The sequence below is a fragment of the Passer montanus genome, unplaced genomic scaffold (assembly GCF_014805655.1).
Source record: "Passer montanus isolate IOZ18808 unplaced genomic scaffold, ASM1480565v1 scaffold49, whole genome shotgun sequence".
In the NCBI taxonomy this organism is placed as follows: domain Eukaryota; kingdom Metazoa; phylum Chordata; class Aves; order Passeriformes; family Passeridae; genus Passer; species Passer montanus.
This window is the reverse complement of record NW_024369818.1, coordinates 4,406,693-4,419,562: the sequence shown is the minus strand read 5'-3', so window position 1 is coordinate 4,419,562 and position 12,870 is coordinate 4,406,693. Positions and strand designations below refer to the sequence as shown.

The 12,870-nt window shown below is 42.6% G+C and overlaps 1 protein-coding gene across 3 annotated transcripts in view; it reads right to left on the bottom strand.

Moving 5' to 3' along the window:
• The window catches only part of RPS6KA6 (ribosomal protein S6 kinase A6), a 28,759-nt gene extending 24,429 nt beyond the window's left edge, over positions 1-4,330 (bottom strand). For all 3 annotated transcript variants that reach the window (XM_039722555.1, XM_039722556.1, XM_039722557.1), the window contains exons 1-2: positions 4,275-4,330; positions 530-646 (exon numbers count right to left, since the gene is read on the bottom strand). In XM_039722555.1, coding sequence (XP_039578489.1) covers positions 530-646; positions 4,275-4,319 — 162 coding nt within the window. In that variant the 5' untranslated portion in view covers positions 4,320-4,330. The remainder of the gene's footprint in view (positions 1-529; positions 647-4,274) is intronic.
• Positions 4,331-12,870: the final 8,540 nt, after the last annotated feature.

Sequence of the window (12,870 nt, the reverse complement as noted above, 5' to 3'; positions counted from 1 at the left end):
GGTTTTAAAGAATTAATTACCTTCCTATACACTAGGATTAATATTTCAACTACTGTGTTTCAACACAGTGACAGAGATCAGATTTTCAACTTCATTTCTGCAAAGTGACACCCAGTGGCACATTACAAAAGGGAAATATTGCAACAAAAACCCTTCCATATTTCTCCTCTGTGCCATTTGAATAATTATTGTCTTTTAGCTGGAGATCACTTGAAAAACACAGCAAACTAGAAAAAGTAAATAAGCTGGGAAATGTATTTCAGGTTAAGTTCCCAACTGCCACAATCAACTCTTCTGCAGTTACACAAATACAGATTTTGTGTCTTGAGAAGAACTTTCCCAGCATGTCAAGTCCCATCACCAAAAGACAAACCAGCATTTCCTTCAGAAGGTTCTGTCCATGGCTCTGGAGCAAGGCTGGCAAAGGATTCCATTACTCAATACATTTTCAAACCTTCCCAGCAACTCTGCTGGCCATTATTTCCCTGGAATGTCTGGACAGGTCTATGGAACAAGTTTATCATCTTACCTTTCCAAATGATCCCTGTCCAAGAACCTTAAGTAGTTCAAACTGTGCTGGGTCTGCTTTCTCACATCCTTCTTTCACATGATGTGTAATAGGAATTTCTTTCACACTTCCTTCATCCTGTAATTTCAAAGCAAACAAAACACAACAGTGAGCAGGTCTGCAGTAACTAAGTCTGCTAAAAGTGCATGTAAATACCTGGATTTTTCTTTGTTTAGTTTTATTTTAGTAAAATATTTTAAATTCTAATAAGGCTTAAAGAAAAAATGTTCAAATGAAGAATTTTCCCATCTATCTTTTCTTAAATAGATGCATCTAAAATTTATAAACTGAAGGGAAATTCTCAAAGAATGCTCATTTCCTTTTTCCACAAATATTTCAACTACAGAAAAGCTGGATTATTTTACATGAAATGAATATATGCACAGATTTTTAAACCAAGACTTCTGTGCTTCACCTCTGCTTAGCAGTTTTAGTTTTCCCAGTGATTACTCTTCTCATCTTTCCCCCTTCCTGAAATAAGTCTTAATGAAAGCCAAATTGAATTTCATCATTTGGGGTAATTATTGCTTTTCACAGCAGCAAATAATAACTCTGGTCATCCATTTGTAGCTGGAGGAACAGGCAGCATTTGAAGACCATAAATAAGAGATGAGTCATCTTAAGGACTCTGAGAATTCTTGCATCCAAGAGAAGAAACAGCTCTGGGGTGCAGAGCTCCTGGGAAGATTATCCAGTGTGGGGACCTCCTTCAGACAGCTGAGGGTAATGCTGAGCTGGCTGAGTGATTTAATGTTCTCTTGACTGTCTCATGTCCCTCTCATCTTTAGCAAAGCGGGGCACAGCAGCTCCAGTTGTGGAAAGACAAACGTTCCTGATGACACAAATCCCATGATGGATTGCAGCTTTTATGGTGTAAGAGAAGTTTCTGAGAGCCAAAACAAGCAAGGTGTCAAAATAAGCACCCCTGAATTAAAAACTGAGGCCCAGAACAGCAACCTCAGCTTGCAGGTGGAAAAGGAGCAGCACCCTCAGCCCTAGCAGGAAGATCAATCAAGTTCTTGTACACAACAAAATCACGAGTGAAAATCCCATCTGATTTGCATGACTTCACTTTTGGGGCATCAAATGATTATCAGCTGTCTCCTAGCCTCTCTTCAGGTCTTTATTTTGAAAGCTTCTCTTAGCAGAGACCAGAAACCACCCCACCAACCTCCTGTGAGTTACAGCCCTCGATGAGAAGGGCAAACAGCACCAGGAAAGGACCTGAGCACTGGATGACACAGCTGGGTTTTGGAAATAACATCATTCTGTAGTCAGGTGAACTTACTGCCCAAAACTGTGCATTGAAACTTCTACTCAATCAGCTTTATCACAGTTCCTACAGAAGCACCTGGAAGAAATTCTGGTTTTACAGAGAAATTCAGAGCAGAAATCTGCTCATCTGAATTTGTACATGCTGCAGTAATTAAAGAAAAAAAAAAAGAAGCCATCATCACAATGCATTAATTGCTTCTGCCTTAATTGCTTTGCTTGTCCAGAGGGGAATGAGAGTTCAAACAAACATCTTGGTATATTCCCAAACTGCAGTCCAGCTGTTAGTGCACAGGAGTCCTTTCCCCTCCCCTCCCTTATTTCATCCTCCTTCTGGGAAAGGCCTGTTTGTTCTGCCTGCTTCCCACACAAAGGTGGGTATTAACACCAGACACTGCTGGAAAACAAAGTTAACTCTATAATTCACAACCAAGCCACTTTATTTCCCTCTTTGGTCACAAACCCCCATCACACACTGATGACACACTGTAAAATCCCACCTTCCCCTCATCCATCCCCTTGGTGACTGTGCATTCATGCACTCAGAGGGCACATACACCTATCTTTTCATTTTCCTTTACTTTTTAAACACATGCCTAATTTAAGGCAGGTAAGAACAGCAGCATTTCGAAGTCATCTGATGACAGATGAAAGCAGCAAGTTGTCTAATTACACACCAAGTTGTACAACAGACTTAATGGCTGCTTCTTCCTATGAAATATGTAAATATTCTATTTAGAAGCCTTTTTTCTTCACCATCCTAATTTGTATTCCTTAACACCGTGAAACTTTGCATGAGAAAAGCTCTTTAAGAGTTCAGCCTCTCCTGTGTTTATCACCCACCTCGAGCCATTAGCCTGTGACATCACACGTGGTTGCTGAGGAGACTGAGAGGATTTCTAAATGTGAACTCAGGAGAGAAATGTTTTCCATGCAAATAAAGACTAACTTGAGATGGATTAAATGAGTTGTATTTTTTTTTAATAAAGTGCTTTATCTCCACAAAAGATGTCTATATAATTTCACTTACTTAACTACCATTAAGGTACTAAAAATTGGCATGACTGAGGTGTAAGAGACCTCTTCATCACTGCCAAGGAGAGAGCACACAGAGCTGAGCAGCTCCGAGCCACTTTCATTTTCATTTCTACTTTGGCCTCCACGAACTACAAATTTGGTTATCTCACTTTGTGTTGTGCTGCTTAAGCAGCAAATTTCTTTGCAAGCTGAGGCAGCAGCTCCCACCCAGAGCCTTGCACAAGAGGGAACTCAACCCTTCCCTGCTCCCAGCAGGTTCACCAGGAGCCAGGGAGCCCAAGGAAACAGCGGGATCAGTCCTGGCTTTGTCACAGCTCCCTGGAATGTGGCTCCAGGCACCCCAGAGCTCAAACCACCTCCTCATCCTTGTTCTAGAGCAGTAGAAAACTCAGACAATGCACTGCTCCTTTCCTTGCTACATGTGAGACCACTCTGACACTTTATTTACCTACTCCACACCAGGAAATGCCCAGGCACCACCGGGGCTTGTGCCCAAGACTTCATTCTCCAAAACCCCTCCTTATAAATGTTATTGTAACACAAAGCAGTGGTTACAGCTTTGACAAAATCGATTTATCCCACAATCCCAGAGTGGTTTGGGTTGGAGGGACCCTAAAGCCCATCCAGTGCCAGCCCTGCCATGGCAGGGACACCTTGCACTGTTCCAGGCTGCTCCAAGCCCTGCCCAGCCTGGCCTTGGGCACTGCCAGGGACTCTGGGCAGCAGATGCCTTTGTGACCCAGCTCAGAAACACAAGGAGTGTGCTGGGAAATGCTGGCCAGTGTTTCCATGGGCAGGCAGCCACTTCACCACACACAGGAGGAGCCTAAGTTTAGTCCAAGGTTTAGCCAGCACACAGAACACTCATCTTCAGCATCTCCTGAAGGGGCACTGGGCAAAAACCTGCACAAGAGGGGCTTACCTGGGATATTTCTACATAAAAGCAAAATTAACATACTGGTGTACACGTTAATTCTGCTCTAAAAAAGCAGAATTCAGTACCTTTGAGCTGAAAGTACAGCAGCTACACAAAAAAACTACAAAAGCAGAACAAATTCTTGCAGCAAGAGCAGCATTCAGCACTCTGTATGAAAGGTCCCAGGTTGGCCTGAGCATTTCAGAGGTTGAGGGATGAACAAATGCTCCCTCCAGCACAGGGAGTCTTTCCACAAAGCTCTGCCTCATGCAGCAGAGTTTCCCAAACAAGGCATTTACAACAGTCCCTACCCAGGTACTGATTTCCAAAGCCATCTTTGAGACTCAGAGTCTCCTCAGATATTGTCAATAATAAAATGATGGCTTCAGAAGTTATTAAAGAGCAGGGAATGCATCAATTTTGCTGCAACAGGAGGTCATGCTAATGAGTGGCTGAAGAGAGCAGGAATCAAACACTTACATGGTAGGAATATGGTTCACCTTCTTCCATAGGCTCATCTGCCATTTTCCGGCCATTTAGCTGCAGGAAAAAAAAAAAAAAGAAAAAAAGAAAAGAAAAAAGAAAAACATCATTAAGACCCAGCAATTTCAAATTAATAAGAGCTCAAAATTCGACCAATTTACATTTCAGAGCACACAAGTGAGAACTGGTGGTGGGGTTGCTCTAATTTAAAGCTGTAGTTTCAAACAAACACTACTACTCAGTAGTTATATTTAGCATCTCCCTTATGTATCATTTAGCATCTCCCTTTGTAAATGCCATCATTATTATTATTATGCCAGTGTTATTTAATTGGGATTAATTTAAACTCCTTTAAAAGCTACAGATACCACTCCTACAAGATGACACTAATGCAGAATTCCTCAGTTATGCATGAAACTTATGCTGCAGATGCTTTTCAGAAACCTAGAGTCTTCTAAGGAAAATTAATTTGCAGTTTAAAGGGAAAAGATGCAAAAGTGATTCCAAGCCTTTTGGAAAATACCAAGCCCACAGCTGCAGTACAAAAAAAAAAATTAAACTCAGTTTAAGCACTCTCTAAGTCACAAATAATTCAGTGCTGAAACTAAAAAAACAACAAAAAAACCCCAACCAAACCCCAGAAATATGAAGGACATGCTCTGTTCAGACATGCAAAGCAATCATTAAAAACTGGAAATACCTGACAAAAACGGGTGAATGCCATTATGGATTTTGCTACTAATTGCTAATTTATTTATATATTAATTGCTCAGCATCTCTACCTTTATATGGCACAGGTCTCACACTAAAATACTAACTAGAAATGACATAAGAAAACTCAAACTTTTCTTTCTGAAAATCGACCAATTCAACTCTTAGGGTAGGTAATGACTTTTTTCCCTGTACTTCTGAATTTTTCTAAAATCCCTAAGATAGTGGAAGATGGAGTTGCTGTCAGCATGGGAGTTGGTAAAACACAGCACTACAGAGAAATGCCCCCAGATTCCTCTGCTCAGAGCCAAACCCAGAACCTGCAGGAACAGGGGGGGCTGCAGGGACAGGTTTGTACCACAGCTCTGTACCCAGCAGAGCTTTTAAGAGTTAATTCACTAATTAATGCTTTTGATAAAATTAAATCTCCAGTTTTTGTAGCAAGATACTGGCACTTATATTTGGACTATATCCTCACTGAAGGAAAAAAAAAAGCAAAACAGATCAAGGAAATAGCAGAAAGCTGCATTTATTTTCACTCCCCAATTTCTATTTATGATAACTCAGTTTAACCAATGGTACCTCCAACCCATGCCCATCATTCATCTCTCATGTGCTGCCACCCCAACTCCACCAGGCAAAAATCACTCCTGCATTACTCTGGATCCAGAAACCAAAGCTACTCATTTGCTACATAACTTATTTCTTTTTTTGCATATTTTTTCACAAATTAGACAGTAGGAGGGACAAGACACTCACTGTGGTTGTTATTGTACAAATTAAGTGAATAAATCCAGAAGTGACACCAAAGTTCAGCCTGACCTCCAACCTCATTTCCATGCAATTTCTTTTCATAACACCATAAATTACATTCAAGTGTGAATCAACGTGAAGCCCACAAAAATTGTCCAAAAAACTTATTTGGAACTAGAAATAAACTGGGTTTCTACTCCAGAAATGTAATAACATTGAGTTAAAGTCCATGAAGGAACAAAGTGATTTTATTGTGCACTTCACCTTTTCCTTCTATAAAGATGGGCAACAATTTCCAGTTTTGTTACTTAAATTTAAGCTCTGGAACCAACACTACCAACCAGAAGAACTGCAGATACACTGAAAACAATACAGATACAAAAAATGGGGCTGAAAGGGGGTTTTGAACCCAAAATCAGCGTGTCACTTCATCTAGGTTGTTCCTGAGAACACCATTTAATGTACTTTCAACTTGCTGGCAAATCAAGTGCACTAAGCTATGGGATTTTTATGGCAGGTAATCATCCTAATTAACAATTTCCTATCGTACACTTTTCCCCTTCACTGGTGCTCCTTGGTTTGTGTTTGTTTTTTCCTGTCCAGTCTCTCTGTGCTGATACAGACTGGGACACCTGCCAATTTCTAGTCCAAAGAATTTGATGTTCAAGAGCATGAATCTGCTTTTATTTCTTGATACACACAACTACACTTTTGCCATATTTGTTTATGAATCCTGGTCACTGTCCATTAAAAAAAAAAACCACAAGGAACAAAAATCTGCAAACTTGTTGGAATAGAACCCAAAGTCTGGTAGCTTGTTAAGTAATTCAGCTAAAAAAAGTCAATGACAAAAATCAAATCATTACTGTCTTGTACAGTCACTTAATTGGCTGAGTTTCAATAACCAGAAGCTGGCAAAAAAGAAAAGTGACAGTTAATACTTATTTCCCACCTCTGTGGAAACCAGATACAAAATGCAGCTTCCACAGCCAAGTGAGGTTCCTTTTAGTGATTTATTCATGAATATTCATGCACAAACATACAGAACAGATCAATTTTAACCTCTAAGTCAATAGTTACTACATATCTACCAATGCACAAATTTAATTTATTATTGTGAATTAAAAAGCAAAGCTCTCCATAAAAAGAGCAGGTGAAAGAAGCCAATACTATGATTGTGAAGGAGATTCCTTCATCTTTCAGTCATTTTGCTGTTCGGTGCTGCTCAAGTCCTACAACTGAACATTTTAAACATTAACTCTCTGAAAAGACAAACTGAACTCAGACTTTTAGGCAAACACTGACGACACTTTCCAAACATACAATCTGGAAATGACACAAAGTACCCCACATTGTTGATTAGTAAAAAATAACAAAAGGAACTATGTAAATAGATGAGCTCAAAGTTTAGGTCAGAGCACCTGGCAGGTTGGACACTTCTGCAGAGGTGCAGGATGAGGGTCCCAACAGCCTGGCAGGGAGAAAAATGCCTCTGGATTAAATGGATCCCATGGCTGGGACCATCCCTGTTTCCTTGGGAGAATATCCAAAGGGCTGGGAAAAGGCTTAATGACAATTGCACATGTTCCTCCTCTGATTAGTACAGCAGAACTATTCCCAGTATCACCAAAGATTGGAACCATCTGCCCCCCCATATTAAGGATGTTTTCACTGTTTACACGGTAAATTCCTTGGGACTTGGTGGGTCTACAGGTTTGGGTTGAAAGAAGCCAAGCAAAAGGTCGGCAAAACAGCCTAATCCCAGGAAATGCAGTGGAAGATACAAAGCAGGAGCATCCTGCCCTGGTTTTTTATGTCTTCGCTGAGGGATTCAAACAGAATTTTAAAAATTCTAGAAAAAGCAGAACTGGGAATTTTATCATCATACTATAATTAGAAGTAAAAAGCAGTATTCAGCACTAGTCACCTAAAATCTTGTCTGGCTTCAAACAGGTAAATTCTACCCAAGGGTCACCAAAAGCTCCTGTGTCCTCCCCAGCTCCTCCTTCCCTGGGCTCCATTTGGGAAGTTCCTGGGGTGTTCCCAGAGCTGCACCTCAGGTCTCCCACATGAACACAGGAATGAGCAGTTTCCCTCCCCACAAACAGAAGGAATCCTTCAAGTAGTTATTTCAAAATATCTGAGTGGAAGCTTACATCAGAAATCCCAATTATGTCAAAAAGACTTTGAAAAAAAATACCCTGACAGGACGATCACATTTGTTCCTCATTTATTCTTAATTACATCTATATAGAGTTTGCACCATTAATTTAATTAGCAACACACTGGCCTACTGAGGATTTCCTGAGATAGGTCTGAGGAGTTTGAGGGTTCTGGGCACATGCACCCCCCACCTACACAAACTCTGGGCCAGCCCCACTCTCTCAATCCCCCCCACAAAGGGAAGAGGCCTCTAAACTCCCTCACACTCTTTAACACACCAAGTGAAAAAGGGGATAAAGCAATCTAAAGCACCTGAAACCCATAATCAGTTACTAGGGAGAGCTACAAAGTTCTTTTCCTGTGGCAAATAAATCATACATTCAGACAGGACACCAAACCTTCAGCAACATATAATTAGTGATTTTAAAAGAACGTTTTGATCCTTCCCATTATCAGATCAAGGGAGAATTACGTGTGCCTCCAAGAAGTCACAGCTCTGACAAGACACAAAGCTGACCCCAAGCACAGGGATCACTGAATTAGCAAAGGACTTGAGATCTTTTCATTCCTGCCTGTGTACATAACCTTAACTCCAGAATCAAAGGGCACAAAGCAGCCAGCCTGCAAATTATATTTAATGGCAGGTAATTCTACAAAAGGATTAGATTTAAACTTGAGGAAAGCAACTATTTCAAATTTTATTCTTAATGTAGTGAAGTACTACATAAATAGCAGAATTCTACCTATAATGAGTAAACAAATCATGCCATTCTTTAGGGTTACTGTGAAGTGCCTCCAAAGGTATCCTGCAGGAAGCAAGCTGAGCTACCTGCAACAGACTCCTGGCTCCTGTCAGACTCAGAACACTACAGCAGATTTCCAAAATTAATTTCAGAAGTGGTATACAAACCCACCATCATTATTATTGCATTGCAGCACTTCAGTGCATAAAGACACTCATTGTTTTCTCTTTAAGAGCATTAACGTGCAAACTTTTTTTTTTAAAGGCAACTTGTTCTCCAAGACCTTTACAAAATCCGTGCATTGCTGCAGTGGCTGAGGGCACTCAAATTAGGGGGCAATGTTTTACTTTGTCCCCTCAGCAGAACACCAGGCGATTGTGGAGATTCTGAGAGATGCACTGAACTAGGTAGAGCTGAGTCATCCACGTCACTGCCAGTAATTACTCACAAAGGAGTTATGCAACTCCTAACACTGACAAAATTCAGTGGCCTTTGACAGACCGGGCTCAGAACGTGCTCCAGAGATGGGCTGAAAACACTGGCCAAAATCAAAGATGTATTTATCTCAACTGGCAAAGGGAGCAGCAGAGCTCAGCTCGCGAAAAATCCTTTCGGAGGGCAGCAACTTTCAATGCAGCCCCGTTTTCCAGCAGAATACTTTAGTTTTCAGTCACTTTTTTGTTTCAGCCTTGTCTTGCTTGTCACAATCAGGCAATTAAGCAACTGGTTCTTGAAGTATTTATTGCAAAAATAAGTATTTGAGAAGAGGTTGCATTTATGCAACTCACAATATTCATGTCTTGCAAACAGCATGTGCTTACAGCAATTACAGAGCTCGCTGTAAATGCAATCCTCCCAGTTCAAGGGGCAGAAAGTGCCCAAATTCCTGTATTCTGCCCAATTCCAACTATTTCTGTACTTCATTCAGCTTGGTCACTAAAATGCTAATGTTTACTTTCCCGTTTCTTTGTAGACTGTAATTACATTTTCATAATCTACAACAGTTGATTATGATCAACACCCTCATACCTATTTTTATCACCATGGAAATACTTATTAATCCAATATCCAGGGGGGAAGAAGTTCACTGAATATTTGAAGCTTTAACTGCACAACGTTAATCCTTCCTACCTAGGCTTAAGGAATTCCCAGAGTCACAAAACAGCTTCAAAAGTGACAGTGTCACAGGAATATAAACACAGTGCACAGCCCCAAATCCTCAGCACTTCAAAGACCCCCTCACAAAAAGGGCAAAATAATTAAATCCTGACCTTCAATAATTTCTTCCAAAAGTTCATGCTGTTCTTGTCACTCGAAGCATGAAAATTTGTTTCCTACTTTCAAGATCACCTCCTTTCCTTGCCAGGTGTTTTTACTCCAAGTCAACACAAGTGCTACTGGAAATGCACTTACTGCTAATAACATAATCCTAAATTTAGTCAACAAGCAGAGTCTCAGAGAAAACCATTCCTCGGATTTCTCCTCCTGTGCCACAGCTGATGGACAAGAGCACCAGAAGGCACAAGTTAATCTTCAAAATAAAAACCTATTTCACAGTAGCTCTGTTGACTGTAGTTCCAGCAAGGCCAAGGTCAGAGATCTCTCAGACTGCCAGTACAAGGCTGTAAGGAATACTGTGAGCTATACTTAATTCTGTAAAATCGAACTGAAAGTCAAAACTAAAATTCATTTTGACATAAAATGCACCTTTGTTGAATCCCCAAGCTGCGTGGATGTAGAAATCCAAGTGAGAAGTGCAGCACACCCCTGAGATCACTTACAGAAAGGGTTATGACAACACAGGTATTTGTTCCTGTCATTTGGGAACTTCACACTCAACTTGAAGAAACTGGTTTGGCACAAATGGGCTCTAAGTGCTGCTGGCCAAACCTAACAGGGACACAACAAACACCTTTTAATCTCCTTTTAATCGGAGCACAACTGCAGGAGCTTCACACAGACCTTGGAAAATGCAATTTAACGAGTGACTGCTGCAAACAGTCGCCTTGAGTGTCACACACACAGAGCCCTTTCAGCTGGACACCCCTGCCCGTGCTCTGCTGGCTCCCCTTGGTGGGGGGGCTTGTCCAGCCAAAAAACACCCAGGGATGCACATCCCACTTCAGCTCTACACTTGATTATTTCACCACTGATACATCGTAATTTCCTAATATTTCCTGAAGAACTGATCAACAGGACCAAGAAAGTTCTCAGACCTTCGCTAAGTTTCGTACCTCAATTACAATAAACTGCTTTTACAAACAATATGAACAAATAAACCTTAATAGTTCTGCTGACTTTCTGGTATACGATGCATATCCAGTAATTATAGTACTTGGCAGTGGTACTAAAATCCCCAAATATTAAAAGCACTAAGAAATCTTGGGATTTTTTTCCCTTTCAATTTTTATCAGGGAAAAAAAAAATTCAACAAGACAAGGACATCCTTTCACTCTTGCACATTTTGTACTTTGAGATGGTTTTGCTACAGACCCTTTTCACTTGCAATAAGCAGAGTCTGGTGCACTACAGAGAGCAAGTCTGACCAGTTTTAAGCAACTTTGTTTAGATAACATCTTTTGTGTGTCTAACAGACCTAGGTGTAATCTTTTATTTGTCATAGCTGACGATACCTGATACGCAACCCTTCACTGCTGATTTCAAAGTGCCAGAGTTTTAATACTCGAGCACCACGTTCTGCTGAGGCACAGGAATCATTGCAACAGAACCAGTTTCACCTTTTATTTTCTTTTAAATTGCATTTGCTCCTTGCTGATGAAGCACCTAAACAATACCTCGAAGTTGCTCCTCGTTCTTTAACACGTTTAAGCATCCAAACCTCAGCCAGGCGCCCCTGCTTCTCTCTGCCCGTTGTGTTTATGATAACCAACGCAGAGTTAGTTATTCAACGTTTAAGCATCCAAACCTCACCAGGCGCTCCTGGTTCTCCTCTGCTCGTTGCGCGTATGGTAATTAATGTATAATTATTCCAGGAGAAGGCAAAGGCACCTCCGTAGTGACAACCTACCTGGATGCGCAGCCACATTAACGCCAGCAAATTTCCTGCAGAACTCAAAGTAACTTTTCACAGCAGCTACGGCCATAAAAGTGAGTTTACAACGCCTCGGAGGCTACGTGCGGAGGGACACCTGTGACACGAAGCGGCCGGGAGGCGACACAAAGCCCCGGCCTCCCCGGGGTGCCGGTGCCGCTACCTCCACACGTGTCACGGCCCGCGCCGGGGGCAGAATCCCCTGCATGGGGAGAGGGGGGGGGAATGACGCGTGGTGACGTCACCGGGGCTGCGGGCGGGCGGCGCCGCCGCCGCGCTGAGGGGGATTGGGGATGGAGGGATTGGGAATGGAGGAATTGGGATGAGGGGATTGGGATGGAGGGGTTTGGGATGAGGGGATTGGGATGAGGGGATTTGGAATGGAGGGGTTTGGGATGAGGGGATTGGGAATGGAGGGGTTGGGGATGGAGGAATTGGGAATGAGGGGATTGGGGATGGAGGGGTTTGGGATGAGGGGATTGGGAATGGAGGGGTTGGAGATGGAGGGATTGGGAATGAGGGGATGGGGAACGGAGGGGTTTGGGATGAGGGGATGGGGAATGGAGGGGTTGGGAATGGAGGGGTTGGGGATGGAGGGATTGGGATGAGGGAATTGGGAATGAGGGGATGGGGAACGGAGGGGTTTGGGATGAGGGGATTGGGAATGAGGGGATTGGGATGAGGGGATTGGGTTGGGAATGGAGGATGAGGGATGAGGGGATTGAGATGGAGGGGTTGGGGATGAGGGGATTGGAGATGGAGGGATGGGGATGAGGAGATTGAGGATGAGGGGATTGGGAACGAGGGGATTTGGGATGGAGGGGTTGGGGGTGAGGGACAGGTCTGAGGGGGTGTGGGGTGGATGGATTAGGGGTGAGTGACACAGGATGAGGGGCATTGGGGGTGAGGGACGGGGGTGAGCGAATTGCAGGTGAGACGAGGCTGCGGGGACAGGTCTGAGGGGGATCACGGCTGAGGGGACGGGGACCCAGGGATTGGGGATAAAAGGGTTGGGGATGAGGAATAAGGTGTTGAGGGGACTGTCAGGGCTCGGCGCTGAGGGGCACCGGCTGCGGGCCGCGCACGGCGAGGCTGTTCCCCCCAGAGGGGACAGGGGGGGGGGGAAAAAAAAAAAAAAAAAAAAACCAAAAAAAACAAAAAAAAACCCACG